The sequence below is a fragment of the Achroia grisella genome, unplaced genomic scaffold (assembly GCF_030625045.1).
Source record: "Achroia grisella isolate CSIRO2021 unplaced genomic scaffold, CSIRO_AGI_Agris_v1 utg487, whole genome shotgun sequence".
Lineage (NCBI taxonomy): Eukaryota > Metazoa > Arthropoda > Insecta > Lepidoptera > Pyralidae > Achroia > Achroia grisella.
The window spans coordinates 2,159,868-2,175,900 of record NW_026712891.1 but is presented as its reverse complement, the minus strand read 5'-3'; the positions used below and the strand labels follow the sequence as shown (position 1 = coordinate 2,175,900).

General features: G+C 32.3%; 3 protein-coding genes across 6 annotated transcripts; 2 read left to right on the top strand and 1 right to left on the bottom strand.

Annotated features, from left to right (window-relative positions):
* The first annotated feature begins 490 nt into the window (after positions 1-490).
* LOC131845998 (ARL14 effector protein) lies at positions 491-2,311 on the top strand. Its single transcript, XM_059195196.1, has 3 exons — positions 491-773; positions 953-1,096; positions 2,095-2,311. The coding sequence occupies exons 1-3, from the start codon at positions 679-681 to the stop codon at positions 2,174-2,176; spliced, it is 321 nt and encodes a 106-aa protein (XP_059051179.1). The 5' UTR covers positions 491-678; the 3' UTR covers positions 2,177-2,311.
* A 99-nt stretch (positions 2,312-2,410) lies between these two features.
* Positions 2,411-8,919, bottom strand: LOC131845997 (nucleoside diphosphate kinase 7-like). Of its 4 annotated transcripts, XM_059195195.1 has the most exons (7): positions 8,445-8,911; positions 7,807-8,084; positions 5,743-5,904; positions 4,662-4,860; positions 4,072-4,317; positions 3,368-3,481; positions 2,411-2,841 (listed from the first exon to the last, which is right to left on the bottom strand). In XM_059195195.1, the coding sequence occupies exons 1-7, from the start codon at positions 8,445-8,447 to the stop codon at positions 2,698-2,700; spliced, it is 1,146 nt and encodes a 381-aa protein (XP_059051178.1). In that variant the 5' UTR covers positions 8,448-8,911; the 3' UTR covers positions 2,411-2,697. The 4 variants fall into 4 exon arrangements, with proteins under 4 accessions (XP_059051178.1, XP_059051175.1, XP_059051174.1 ...); XM_059195192.1 differs by lacking the exon at positions 5,743-5,904 and having other exon boundaries at positions 8,861-8,919; XM_059195191.1 differs by lacking the exon at positions 5,743-5,904.
* A 794-nt stretch (positions 8,920-9,713) lies between these two features.
* Positions 9,714-13,632, top strand: LOC131845980 (nucleoside diphosphate kinase 7). The gene is made up of 7 exons (XM_059195163.1): positions 9,714-9,824; positions 9,996-10,276; positions 10,715-10,876; positions 11,705-11,903; positions 12,578-12,823; positions 13,247-13,360; positions 13,444-13,632. Exons 1-7 carry the CDS (start codon positions 9,822-9,824, stop codon positions 13,582-13,584), a joined length of 1,146 nt encoding a protein of 381 aa, XP_059051146.1. The 5' UTR covers positions 9,714-9,821; the 3' UTR covers positions 13,585-13,632.
* The last annotated feature ends 2,401 nt before the right edge of the window (positions 13,633-16,033 follow it).

The window sequence follows — 16,033 nt, the reverse complement described above, 5'->3', positions numbered from 1 at the left end:
CCATTAATATTACATTCATCCATTAACTCGAAATTTTTAATGAAACTACAGTAATATAGCTTATGCATCGGACTAACACATAGGCTATATTTTATATTGAAATTTAAGGCGGCTAAAATCATGGGCACAGCTAGTAAGTTTATATAATAAAACATAGGTACCTCGCCTCTTGCCATGTACCTTACAAAACATTGAAATTTATTCATTTATATATGACTGCATCCTTAATACTATATCTTTATAGTAGTATATATTATACTATGTACTATATAAATTTAAGTTACTTGAGTATTAAATGATTTAATATATTACGAATGTGGTACACCTGAAATACTAAGTCATAATTTGTAAATCGCGTCATCTTTTAAGAGTAAAATAAAACGTTACTGAAAGTGTCACCTGCGCCATGCTACAGCGCACATAGTATAGTAACTGTTAGCTGACTGCGTATAATGTCATTCTTTGGCTGAATGAAAATTACCAGGTCCGCAAAACTAATTTAAAAAAATTAGGAAAAAGAAAAAACATCATAATATTTAGCAAAGAATACACTATTTGTTAGGTACAAATAGTATATTATCGGTAATCGTATAATATTTATCTAAGAATATATTATTTGTACCTAATCGGTAATCATATATAAACATCAATAAATTCAGTTTTAAAATCAGTGGTTTAATGAGGAATAAAAACATGCATTTTCTTGATAATTTTAATCCGGAAACGTCTGCGCGTGAACGACGGAAATTGAATCGCAAAAGTTATTTTATGAAGTAAGAACATTGTATTATATTGTTAACGTGTTATTCACCATTTTTTTTTCATATTAATGTATCTTTAAAATCAATTAAGATTCAGAAATATTTTTAGTTATTTTCTAACTTTCATTCCTTCTGTAAAGAACTTATATCATAAAAACTCTTTAACTCTTTAAAATTAAATTTTGTTTCAGTCGCAAAAGCAAAAGTATTTATAATGAAAGAGGACAAATTGCTGCTACGGGCAAAGATTTGTGTGATTGTTTAGATGAAACTTGTCCAGGTTGTCACTTCCCGTGCACAAGATGCAACTCATTGAAATGTGGCCATGAATGCAGGTGGGTTTGTGATGTGTGTGTTGACAAACAGAAGTGTATTTTTTTTTATTGGGTTGTTTGGGCTATTGTCAGATACCTGCACCTGTAGCACTGCAACCTACACTGATCTATTGTGCTCGCCCTTTTTTAAAGTTCGCTACCTAGACCCGTTAGGGACAAGAATTGAAGGATATTCTTAGGAGCGATGGTTTTTATCTCCTAGGGAAAGAGTGTAAACTTTCCAAGGGAGATATTTTGTTTATGCATGAGTGGGCTACAATCACATAGGATGTGTAGTGGCATTTCCTCTTCAGTTTGGCAGAATCTGCAGATTTTTTTTGTGCATAAACCTAGGTAAGCCATATGCTTGTTCAACTTGCAGTGTCCTGTGGGGGCCCTAGTCATCATGCATATGTTGTTTTTACTCAATAGCAATAATCTATTGGAGTATTCGTTCAAGTAGCCAGATATTAGGGCTTTTGAATGTGTCAATCCTGGCATTTCTTGCCAGTAATTCAGTGCTTCTCGTTTGGTTATTAATTTGAGATGTCCCAGTTTTAGGTAACGAGGCACACCACAGAAGGGTTCGGGACCCAGTTGGGCAGTTTTTGCCCCTAACTTTGCCAGATGGTTGGCATTTTCATTGCCTATGATGTTTGAGTGCCCGGGGACCCATCTCAGTATAATATTATTTCTGCTTCCTACTTCATTTAGTAGCAAGATACAGTTTCTAATAAGTTTAGATCGGATTTCATATGATTGAAGTGCTAGTAGAGCAACTTGACTGTCCAAATAAATGTATATGTAATGTACCAAAAGTGTAAAAGAACATTGTAATTGATTAAGTCTCATCACAGTTTAATATCCAACTTAGAAATAAATTTCAATATGGGAAATATCTCTATTATTTTTAAAGATATATTGATTAGCAATCAAATAAGTACGAATGTATGTTGATATATTGTCTGTAGTAATTAATTTAACCAAGGAAATTTTAAATAATATCTGTTAAATTTCAGAGTCAACAGAAAATGGATGTATGATAAAATAGAAATAGAAGGAAATGATTTTATTATCAAAAACGAGTATAAATCCAAATAATATTGAAGTGTAAAGAATCTCTATAAAATCAGTACTTGACAAGATAAATCATTTTTGGAACTATAATTTATGACATACACAGTGTAAAGAAATTTTGTGGAAGTCAATAAAAAATATTTCAGATTATTAACATAATTAGTTTTTTATCCTTTATCAAATCTAAACCTTTACCCAGAGCCTTCATGTTGATGACTGAGTAATGAGTAATTCAAAATATATTTTTATATATTTTTGTGTGACAATTACGATGTTATGATTGAAAAGCGTGTAGGATTTGATTTGGAACCATTTAAAAAAAGTAATTAAATCTGCAGTATGGTACCAAATCTAATATTATTGAATGTGTTAATAGGTAGATTCCATAGAACAGGCTTATAACTTTTTATGATACAGATGAAAAGCACAGGGCTTTAGCCAGCCATAAATTTATTGAGGAAAACAGCAAATGTACATTATTCATAGTTATATATTAGCTAATATTTACCTCAAATAAATATGTATTAATTGTATAAAGTATTGATTTAATTGTTAGCCATAAGTTTAAAAAAATATTCCACTTCCAGTTCTCCATCTTCAGGAAGATCGGTACAGTGCACTGCATTATGTATAATATTCTTCCCATATTGTGCTCTAATAGAGTCTGGATAGAGCTGTCGGCACAAATCCTGTTAACAAGATTTAACAATAATACAATTTGTTAATTATTATAGGTACATTTTGATAGAATTATAATACATGTAATATTCTATTATTATATAATATCCATGAAACAGCTGACCGGCGCAGCTTCGTCTGCATCACATATTGGCCCTATTGCAAGATTATATAGGCTTGATACGGGACCTCATAGTTACCCACTGAAAGTATTTAACATTAGTTCCGCCTTCACTACTAGTTGCAGCTAATTGACTGCATCTCGCGGAGATGTTCGCGTGATTTAGGAAAAAACTATAGTATAGTATTGACTTTTATCTAGAATAATATCTGTCTAATCTAGAATTAGAATGGTTGGGTGCATTATTATTTATTGGCCAATAGTGCCAAGGTTTAGCAATGTTCCATGTCAGAACGATATCCACGCGATCCTCTCTGGAAACCGACATGGTTAAAACAAGACTCCCGTTAGCGCCGTCGGAAGCACTATTCCATCTCTACCAATAAAAATCTGTAGTAAGCTGGTACAAAACTTACAGGGTCTCGTGGTCCGCATAGTTTTCTAAATTCGCAAACACAGTTCATGCTGGGGTCTTTACATTTAACTTCCAGTGAGATACATTTTCCTTCTGCCATATGAATACACATATCCTGAAAATTTAATGATTAGTTGCATAGCTAACCACATATTGTGTATGCATATTCCGTAAATAATCCAAGCAATGTGTAATTTTTGTCAGGAATCTAAATAAAATACTTTTTAAAACGTTCTAACAAAAAATGTCTCTTCTATGTTCATACATATAGCTATATAATGTCAAAAGAATATATAATGTCAAACCATCACGACTGTTATTCCAGATGGGGTAGTCACAAGCATTGTATTTACGAGTACATTTTAACGTAATGGGGTGCGCCGATTAACATTCACTCTATATACAAGACGAATGTAAAGTGAAAGTAAGACTTCCCATCCAAGATCTCCCATCCAATTCAAACGCGGATCGAAATTACGACGGCCTGAGCCAAGGTTTGGACCCCTAGCGCTACCCTCAGACTAAAGTCGTATCCGTCAAGGGAGAGTGTGCCTTCAGCAGCTCCATAAGGCCTTCTGCGGCCTATCGTCCGGTGAAGCACAGCATTAGAGTAGGTAGTCCGAAAAAAAAGTAAGACCTATTATAAATGTTGATAGCATAATAGCGACAGTAGCAAATACTAAGAAGAATATAGCAAAGGTGAACCTCGTATTCTGGGAGTACTCCTTTATATATTTCATAAAATTCTTCTGTGTTTGCTAGTTTTACCGAAAACATAGCTATAGCTGAAATGTAAAATTTGTCCGATGTGGATATCTGTTCCAGAATCGAACCCACATTGCCTTCGATGACAGCATGCGGTTTTATGACGCAACAGGTGCAATCTTTGAATGTTGCTCGAAATGGAATACGTGGTATTCCTTTGTCGTAACCAAAGAATAATTCCAGCATCTAAAAGAAATGGTACAGACGAGTACTGATCGGATGACAGAATTTGCTAAGTTTGGTTGTAAATACGTTAAGGTTATTAAATGTAATTCAAACGAAGCTATGTTGTTGTATTATGTACTATGTTGTTGTCAGACCACGTAAGAATAATTAATCAAATGACATCGCATTCATTAAAAAAATGTACCTAATAGATTTATATGAAGAGAAAGCAAAACATGTTGTGCTAAATATCCGGTTTGATAGGTACATATCATACATTCAAAGACTACCTACTCTTTTTCTTTGCCAGTTCAGTACCTCTACCTAGACATTTCATCTTATTATTTTAGTTAATTATTATATACCTGTAATGCCTCTTCCTGTGTGTTGCAACCGTGTGCAACGTTTTGAACTTTATTATCTCCATACAGTTGCCGTAAAGTACCGGGTGCTGCTTCAAGCGGATCTGTCGCGCCTAGACATTGTCTCCACTTTTTCACTGCATCGGGAGCCACCAGTTCCAATCCAATCACTTCGCCATTAGTAACATAATCTATGATAATCCTGCATATTTGAAAAGAAAACTTCAAACTTTTTTAATATTTATTGAAAATACTGAGTCGGAAGACTTCACAGTAACGGAGACGATGGGCCTCCTTGCTAGATAAAAAACCTAGCATTTAGGCCGAATTATACGTATTTGGATGGCATTCACTGACGGTCCTCCTGATTGTAATTAGTAATCGTCGTCTATATACAGGAACATCACGACAGACATCACGTTATCAAGACACTCCCGCGATACTGCTCGTGTGTCCGTTCCGGGGGATTAAGATGTCATGTCTTTTATTACCCTACAACAGAAATACATATTACAAAGCAATTTGGCAGCTGAAATAGCAGAGACGGAAAGTGTGGAACTTTCAACTTGGAAATCGTTCTCTTTTGATGGCCTCGGTTGTCTAGCAGTTTAGCACACCGCCTTATTTCCGATGGTCGCGGGTTCGATTCCTCGCACGGCACAAATATTTGTATTCATGAGTGTGAATAATTGTTTGCATCGGTCTGGGTGTTTTTATAATACATATGTATTTATTTACGAATAAAAAATATACCTATCTATGTACGTATTTGTAACAGTTATCTAGTACTCATAACACAAGCTTTAGTTAGCTTAATTTGGGTCTAGATTGCGCTGTGTGCATTGTTCTGAGATTATTATTATATTATTACATTGATCTGAAATATAACAAGTAATTTTCGTCAGTCTTTTCATTCACTTTCGTAAAACGTATTTTAAGTGCGAGTTGCGAACCCATACCTTTTTTTTTAGGTCAGCATAAAATACCATAAGCATAAATAACTAATATATGTACATATGTTCTACGAATCACAGTCTCCTTCTGGTAATCTGTTAAAACAATAGTTTTGAAAGATCTTACTTACGGCAGCATATTATTTCCAGCTATACTTTTGTACAATTCCATAGCAAAATCTTTGCTGATTTTTCCATTTTTCATACGAACTATACGGAACCCTTTTTTCATTATGAACGTGATTATCTTACCGTGTGAACTTGACGGAACAGGTTTGATCAGTGCAAATGTGCTAAAAAATCGAGCACATAAATTTTTTAGATGTACATAAAATAAACTGTAATTTAATTTTCATTTCACCCCGTTGAGATGTATTTTTCACAGATTTTCTTCGATTATATGACATAGTAATACATATTCATTCACCTAAACCTAATTCTTGACACATACTTTAAAAAACATCGTAAATTCATTCTAATTGATCTATCCGTTTATAATAGGTATAAATAACTACAGTCAGATTTCACATCGTCACAATTTAAAGCACCAAAACGTTTTTATTTTTATTTTAACCAATCTACATCACTATCTCCTACCACCGCCTACTATACCAACAAGTTGTGCTGTAGCGCTGCAGTATGTAATTATAATATACCTGCCCATATATGCATTTTTTTACGACAGGATAAAAGATAACATTGTCTCTTTATTGGAAATATCTCACTTTTCAGAATTTAAGGTAAGGACGATACACCTGCGGTATTTACTAAACTTAGTCAGTGGTGTAGTGTAGTCTTTCCCCGCCTGGAATCAAGCCGTCATTTTTTTTTATTTATAACCAAAAACTGTAAAATTGAAGGTGCATTAATTTTTATCAACTACATCCGACTTTTTTCTGTACTAGGTACCCATATAATTTGCTTTTAAGCTATGACCCCCTCTGCACCACCCACACTACGCCACTGGTCAATTTCTTCATTGAGGGGGGAAAAGGGATTGTTAGTAATGTGGACTCAGGACCCATTACTAGCAATGTACCTTGTTAGGTTGACATCCACGCGGTTCCCCCTGGAAACCATCATGATAAATGCCTGGTGAATTTGTCACGATGGGCTAACTGACTTGACCTCATGTTCATCTTATTATCCTCCTCTGGTGCCCCGCCAGCAAAAACCGTTAGCGCAGGCGAGTGCACCATTCCATTATCATACATAAAAAAACTTCTTTATTGAATAATACTATATATACAATATTATTTAGATTATGAAATGAAATGTAAAAGAGCGGATTAGTCTCTAAAGAGTTTTTTACCAGCAAACTTAGAAAATTTTACAGGTTAGTAAGTAGACATATGTAAGATATGTATACATATTGATATACTTATATACCTAACTAATTGTACCCGCGACTTCGTCCGCGTGGAATTTAACAAAAAAGTTAATTAGAGATTTTTTCTAAAAGTAGAATAAGTTACTCCTTATTATATCAGTTACCTGCAAATAAAAGTCCCGTCAAAATCGGTCCAGCCATTTCAGAGATTAGCCAGAACAAACAGACAGACAAAAATTGTAAAAAATGTTGTTTTTGTGTAGATACCGTATAATAACCAAACCAAACCATTTTTTACTACATGCTATATGCATGTAGTAAAAAATGGTTATTTCAATATTACAAACAGAACAGACACTCCAATTTTATTTATATGTCATCATTGCCTTGCCTTTATCCCATTATTTGGGGTCGGCGCAGTATGTCATTCTCTTCCACTGCTCTCTATCGGTCGTCATATCTAAACATACTCTTCTTTTATTCATATCATCTTTCACACAATCTATTTTATTTATATGTATTACCTGAAAATAAAATAGTTATAAAAATTTATTTTTCGGACTACTTTAATGCTTTTGCCGCAGCTGGCTTTTACAGCTTCACCGGACGTTAGGGGGCGAGTGCCGATGGCACTCCAAAGGAGGACTGCGAACCGCGGCCGACCGCGGAAGGACTTATGGAGAGCGTACTGCCTGACGGATACGACTTTAGTCTGAGGGCACCACTAGGGGTTCGAACCTCAGGCTCAGGCCGTTGTAATATCGATCTTCGTTTGAATTGGACCGGAGATCGATCGGAGGGGTTATAACAATGTATAAACATATATTTACATACATAAGTTGTGTAATAAACATCGATTTTTTACCTTTGTACGTTACTAAATAACGTTCTTCTTGTAACCGGCGCACAATCTTTTACATAGAGTAATTTAGAGTATATATTTACTATGTTACCAATTTGTAGCATTTCTAATTTCAGTGGTGACAGTTGAACACGTTTCAGCAAATTTTTACCTTTTCTAGAATTTATTATTTGTACTGAATTATCAAACGGAAAGAAATTTAAGACTAAATCTACTATTTCGTCTGCATTTTCGTCATACATTTCACATAAGAATGTGTACTTGTCGAAGTAGTCGAACACCTGAAAATGAAACCTCTCTAAGTTTATGTGACATTAAAGTTAAATTACACAACTACGAGTTACATATGTAAATATAAAGGGAAATATACTTAGGTGTCGCAAATTTTTAGTGACATTACATCCGTTACATGTATTAAGCACTTGAGGAGTTATAGAGTGGACGCCATGGAGCACTATAACATTTTGATGCACTTCTTTCATTCTAACCATTCAGAAATTTTTGGCTATATTAATTTATTATTAAGTACACTGCACCTGTTTTCGTGCTTGTGCTTTAGCTTGAAAATTTATGTGTGTACTTCCCAAAATATGGCACTTATTGATTTTATGTTAAAAAAAGTTAAAAACGAATCAACTTACCATTATTAAAACACAAATTAATGTTTAAAAAAGTTGTGTTATTTATTGCAAAATACAGAATAGTTTTTTGACTGATCGATTATTTTTAATCTCTGCCTATTAGTTGAGGTGGTTAGGATTATTCGATAATGCCAGTATCGTTATCATTAAATTATAGGTACAGTGTTTTATAAAGTTTTTTAAGAGTTTTGTGAAGGTTCTCATTAAACGATGTGACTGTTAACAATATGCCAATTTCAGAACTAGTTTGCAAAATTTCGCCAATTTTGATATCGAAGATGGCGAAGATGCACCTTCTAGAAGGTTGGTTTAAGTTGATACAGGAATCAGTTGATGCAAATCGTTTGCAAAAAAGTCGATTTGCATCAACCGTTTCCTGTATCAGACACAAGAGATCAGTGACATGTTAACTTTACCGAATTCAACCGTTTATGATCACTTGAAAGATCTAGATTATTCTAAAACAGTCTTTCTTTAAAAAAAAACGTAATAACTTTTCGATAGGGATGTGAGATTATTGGAAAAGTAACGATTAAATAAAAATCGATTTTTATTTAGTTCATATTAAATAAATAAACAAAAATCGATTCTTTCTATTCTTTAAAAATTTATCTGCAATTCATATTCCAATAATATTCCTAAGATAATCATATTAATAATTTATTAGATTAATAATCAAATAAAATGATATAAAAAAATCTATTTAAAACTAAAAATCGAAGCTAAACTTACGGTACTTTAATCTTTCGAGGTAAGGAATAAGGAAACGAAATATTATTTATACAAATTTTAGTACCATTAAACGTTTTATTATAATAAAAATGAAACAATGAGCATCCCAATAAAATAGCAACCTTGTTGTCTCAATAACTAAAATATAAATCAAATAAAAAAAACTGCTATAAATGTCCAGTACTATTTTACATTTGACTAGTTTTAAAATAAAATACCGAAAACGATAATTAATAAAATAAACGACTACGTTGTAGTCTCAAAAACTAAAATATAAAACAAATCTTGCGTTAATCTTTAAGTTTAAACAATCAAAAGACGAAAATTAATTACTTGTACTAATTTTCAGTCTCGTTTTACGTAAGAGTGATTTTAAAATAAAATGTAACGATAAGTGAAAACACTGTTTATGAAAATCGATTAATGTTAATATGAATAAAAAAAACGATTATAAGAAAATAAAAATCGATTATTTTTTAATATCCCTATTTTCCGAACGATTTGCACCAGACATTGACATTAATGACAGTTGTTTCTTGTAGAAATTGTAAACAAAACAAAATTTTGTAATTGTTTATAAGTTTCCATTCCGTGTACAAAAAAATTGTATTGTTACTATTTAAATATAGTTTAATTGACGTTCTAATGGTAAAAATTTAACTCTATTGTAATAATTATATGTCTATGATAAATTTAAACTAAACCAATATCTAAAATAGTCGGAAACCACTCTAAAGAAGTTGAATGGTATTTTGAAATATCCAAAACCATTGGATTGGCAAGGATATCATTATTGAAAAATAATAAAATTCTTTTCAGGACGGGGCGTATACAGATAAATATTCATTCGTTGGTGAATGGTATGATAATCAGGCAAGCCTGGTACGCCGGTTCAATGTGTTTTATTATCCTACTGATGATACCATTGAAATATATGACTTAAAAAATAGAAAAACTTTCGTGAGACGAGTTAAAGTAGATGGAATTGCTTTGGAGAATTTCTATATTGGATGTACACTATACATTTTAGGCCGTTTAATAAAAATAGTTGACTTTGCTTGTGAAGCTACTAAAAGGAAGTTGCATAAGGACATGCAAGTGTAGGTATATTATGGATTAAAAATTAAAAACCTATTCAATATTTATACATTTCACAATAGGGTTGTATATAACTTCTTTTTAAAGTAATAGTGCATGCAACAAGTATCTTGTAGTGTCTAATATTAAATAAGTAAATAAACTAGTCCCACGGTAAGCAGGGGTTGTGTTATGGGCACTAGGTAACTGATAAAAATACATGAATGTATTTTTTGTAAATACATACATAATATACATAGAAAATATCCAGAGCAATACAAACAATCATACCCATGACTACCTACAAATGTTTGCACCATGATAAACCAGATAAATCGAACCTACAACCATTGGAAGTAAAGTGGTGTGCTAAACTGCTAGACCACTGACGCCGTCAATATTATGCATACTTTACTAATTTTATCTTTATTAATAATGGTTTGTAAAACTTACAATTTTAGCACATTTGCTATGATCAAACCAGTACCAACCAATGTGGTGGGTAAAATAATAACACATTTCTACGAACATGGACTCAGAGTGACCAAGATGAAGAAAGCAATACTCACTGCTGATGATATTAATATAATTTATGCCACTCAGGTCACAGACCCAACATTTCCGTGAGTTTTTAAAATATTCAGTATGATAAAATTAGAATAATCATATCATTGGTAAGAAACAACATAATTCGAATTATAATTTCTGATATATTAAATACAGACTCAGTTTGTTCACTACTGTCAAATACCCATTTTGTAAGACATAATTTAGCAGTATTTACCACAATACATGTTCCTATGTCAAGAATTTGCTCTTTAATTTTCTGATATTGCAAGAAAAAACATCTAATGTATGTTTCATAATAAACAATTTATAATAAATGTCATTTGTCAATAAGATGCAACATTTTGATCCACAATATAAACTACATATTAAGCTTAATAAATTTAGTACGAAACTGGGATTTAAATAAAAAAAGTCATTAAAGTTCAGAATTATAATTAATTATTACACTAATAATTAATTATAATTCTGAAAAACACTTAGGATCTTATTATGAATAAAAAAATATTAATTTATAACGAATTATACTAAATATACTAAGAAAAAATTTAGCAAGTGTGTGAGCTATATTTGTAGGAGCCAAGATTCTTTCCTTGTATATGATATGTAATAATGATGGTTATGATTTTTAATTGAATACTTTTTACTATAATAACTTTGTAACTGACTGTAAATATTGTAAAAAATAAAGTACTTGTTAACTTAAAAATGTTGATTTATAATTAATTAGGATTTATTACCACTATATAGTTATAGTATAGTGGTAATAAATCTTAATTAATTATAAATATGCTGAACATAAAATATTTACATGCAAATAATTTTGTACAATATTATGTTGTAGTAAAATAATAATAATTTGTAAAAGCCCTTTTTACTTTTAGATTTTTGTTAGATTTTCTTACGGGTCAGTTGGTATATGGATTAGAGCTGGTTGGGAAGGATGCACTAACAGTTTGTTTTAATATTCTTGGAGATAAAGATCCAACAAAAGCTGCCCCAGGTACTATAAGAGCCCTGTATGGAACTGATCCAGTACGAAACTGTGTGCATATTTCACCTAGTAAAGACGCTGCAGTACAGGTATATAAAGATTATTATAGTAGTCACCAAAACAAATAAATTGATACACAAACAACAATATTTGCAAGTTGAATTGTATTTAATGAAATGAAAGGCACATTCTGACAACCTATAAATATTGTAGTTGTTTAAAAGCTTTTTTACAATATACATACTTAATATTCACTCAATCGACCATTTAACTTCAAAGTATAACATTTCTGAGTATCTATTGGGATTTTCAGTACTCAGTAAATTTATCCTGTAGATTATTTTATATTTTACTATTAAATAAATGCCTATTCTTCATATATAATGTCTATACCTATTTTGGCACAAGGTGAGTAATAATAATCATTACGTTAACTTAATTATGGGAGTGTTTTATGCAAATGGTAAGGATGTAAAACGAATAGGCGGTAACGGATAAGAGTTGCAGTTTTTTTTTGTGCAGTGTATGTTTTTATTAAAATAATAATTTAATAATAACATAAAATATATTACTTATCAATCAAATCTTATTCAACATAAAAGTTTAATATTTATTTTTGTAATCGATAAGGTAATTTACGTGTTCAGCTCATGTTAAATTAACAAATTTATTTGGATATTTTTTTGTTTTACTTATTCTTATACATAATCAGAGTTGTGATGGATCTATTAAAACATTAAACTTACGGATTATTTGTTTTTAGGACATTGAATATTTTTTTCCACCACCCCCACTTCGTTCTGTACGGCTACGACTGACGGCAACATTGTCCAATTGCACATTATGTATAGTGAAACCACATGCCATTCGGGAAGGCAAACTGGGGACCGCCTTGGAAGTCATTGACGAAGGTGGATTTGATGTTACGGCACTAAATATGTTCATTGTTGAGAATATCAATGCTGCCGAGTTTTATGAGGTGTATAAGGGAATTGTACCAGAATATAAGGTAAAATTTTATCATGCACTGTAAATCACAATATATGGCTGTCTCTTTTTTATAATAATAGTGATAACCCTGGACAATTATCTCAGCGCTATCCCGTAGTCCCAACTAAAGTTTTTTTATGGGTACTAGACATACGACATCTCGACCGATAAAAAGTATTACACTGATGAATACAAATGTTTGATTCATGCAAGGAATCGAACCCGCGTCTTGCGAAAATAAGGCAGTATATTTAGCATACAGCTGGACCACTGAGACCGTGAACAATGTTTTAAATAATGAAAAGTCAAAACTTTCGTTTGTTGTTCTAAGGGTCAGAATTGTCGACTGTAAATATGTTTCTATAGGTACTAAAAGTAGTATGTTTATTGTAATGATGTGGGTAGAAGTAATATATAAATATGTTTTAATTAATTGTTACAGGGCATGGTGGAAGAGCTATCTAGTGGACCGTGTGTCGCCATGGAGATAGTTGCTAAAGATAAAACCGTGAACAGTGCTGTTGAGTTTAGAAAACTAGTCGGACCTTCGGATCCTGTAGGAGTTTTACTTATTAACACAGTTACAAATACTAATTAATAATGCTATATTATTATCGCTTTCTTTTTATTTAATTTCAGGATATAGCGAGACTACTGCGACCTCATACATTAAGAGCAAAGCTAGGAAAAACCAAGGTCCAGAATGCAATACACTGTAGTGATTTGCCCGAAGATGGGTTATTAGAAGTTGAATATTTCTTCAAAATATTAGACTTATAAAGTCCTCTTAATAAAATACAAGACTGACTAATTATTACTTTTAATTATAATCTGTAACTTTGGTTAAACATAAAAATAATATTATATTTTTATAACCATATTTTTATAACCTAACAACATATTTATGAATACTTAATTTCATAAATAAATAACGATTACGTAAGTATTTGTACTAAGGTACGTAGTTACGCGTATGTAGCTGTGCGCATCGCACCGCTAAAATCGAGATATTACCTACTATATATACTTATATTTTTAAAAGCAATCCACCTCTGTAAAAATATAAGAAAATTGTTTATTGTGCACTGAAACAATATAAAAACACTGAAAGAAGGTATTTAAATAGTTATATTACAAAGGCCGTGAAAAACTCGAATTAATTAGCATTATGAATGATAATTAAAAAAACTACTTGTGAAAACTGGATAAAATTTTATCCAGTTTTTTACATGGGATGACACAAGAAGCACCTGCTTTTAAATAATAAGGACGTATGACACCAAAATAAATTTTGTTTATCACATGGCACTATGGTGGTGAAATTGTTTCACCATAGACATAGACCCATAGATGGGCTCTACGATGGGTGGATGGTGGAATTGATACAGCATTATTATATAAGGTCTCAGCTTGGTAATTGCAGAAATGTATACTGTGGTCATTTCCTGTGTGATCCTTTGTGCTTATATTGTTCACAATACACAATGACACGAGTAGATAGATGCTCACGTCTATCATGATTTGTCTAAGTACCTAATTCAATTTGCCTTTGGATGAGGTGCGACACTATCGAGCCATGTATTTTATGCTTCTCGTTAAAGAAAACTAGTAATCGAAGAATGTATTATCATACATCATTGAAAGACTGACGTTAATAAATAACAAATGTTCATTTGATAGAAAAAAATATATATTCAGATATTACATTAGGTATAGGTCAATCCCCGAACAAAAAAAACATTAGTATTCTTAAGTATATTCATAATAATTTTGGTGTTTCGATATGTGAGTTTTTACAAAAACAAAGTTATTTCAGTAAGTACGCATAGCACACGCTCTGCTTAGTTTGGAATGAGAAGGCTATATGAAATTATACAGGGTTCAAAGAATCCTGTGTAATAATAATAATAACAAAGTTATTATTATTGTTATCTGACACAATATGTTCCAAATTCACTGTTTGATACACTGACATGCATCAGTCTTTTTTTTTTTTACTTTTACTCATAGACTGATATACATAGGATACACTATGTTCGTCCATCATATGTATATGTATTTTTGGATGGAATGGGCACCCGCTTGCTCAAACGGATTATGCTGGCGGGGCACCAGTAGAGTATGACAATTTGAGCATGAGGTCAGCACAGTTAGCCCGTCGTGACAAATTCACCAAGCTCTTATCACGATGATTTCCAGGGCGAACCGCGTAGAAGTCAACCTGTCGGTCGCAGTAGTCATTTGACTACGACTGTAATATAAATATGAAGAACAATGAGTTAATTGAAGATGTTGCAATTCCACAGAGTTGACAAGATTATCCTATCACTATCATAGTATACATCCGTGTCAAGGATATACAGTATAACTTACAAACCTTAGTTTGATACTTATATATATATATATAAAAATAATCGTTTTGTACTTTTTTGTCGTCCACCGACAATATTGCAGGTGGTCAGATAAATGAAGGATCCCAATGACTTCCATATGTGCCAGCTATGTGTCTAGACTGTAAATATTAAAATCAATACTAAAATAAGATGTATCAATACATAATAGTTTGATTGTTCTTAAACAATAAAGGTATAGTTGTATTGAGTAGAAAACTGATACCATTCAAATGTTCTATAATAAAATTAATGACGCAGGTTCCTTCGAAGACTTCGTCGTAGTTCCAGCTGTGAACAAGAGAGAGAACGTGGTGGGAATCCTTGTAGGTAGTATTTTAATAACGTATGCTGTGTGTCCATAGGTTATGGACATAGACAACTAACGCTTGTAATATGTATATGTTCCAACATATAACAGTTTAATATTGTTGTTCAGTTACAGGCAGGTTGCGGCCTTTGTACCTGTCCTACTTAACGTAATCATTCACAAAAATTGTCCACTAAGTACAAGAGAACTCAGTTATGAACTAACATTACGCAAAACAATATTATAAAATTATAATATTTGCCTCTATCTAGTTGTGAGGTTTAATTGTGGTGTAAAGTCAATAGATCCTCTGATAAGTTGCCGGTTGTTGATTGATTTGCATAGAAAACAACATTACATAGTCCGTAACTGCCTTTCACTGCTTGCAGACGCAGTTTGTTATAACAGACTATCGTCATATGAATGGTGTTTCGAATATGAACTGGGACGAGCACAGGGTTGCGCCAGCGCCAGGCCGCTAGTGTCGAGCAAAACCTACCTACTTGCGGTCGCTTGAACTCATCTACAT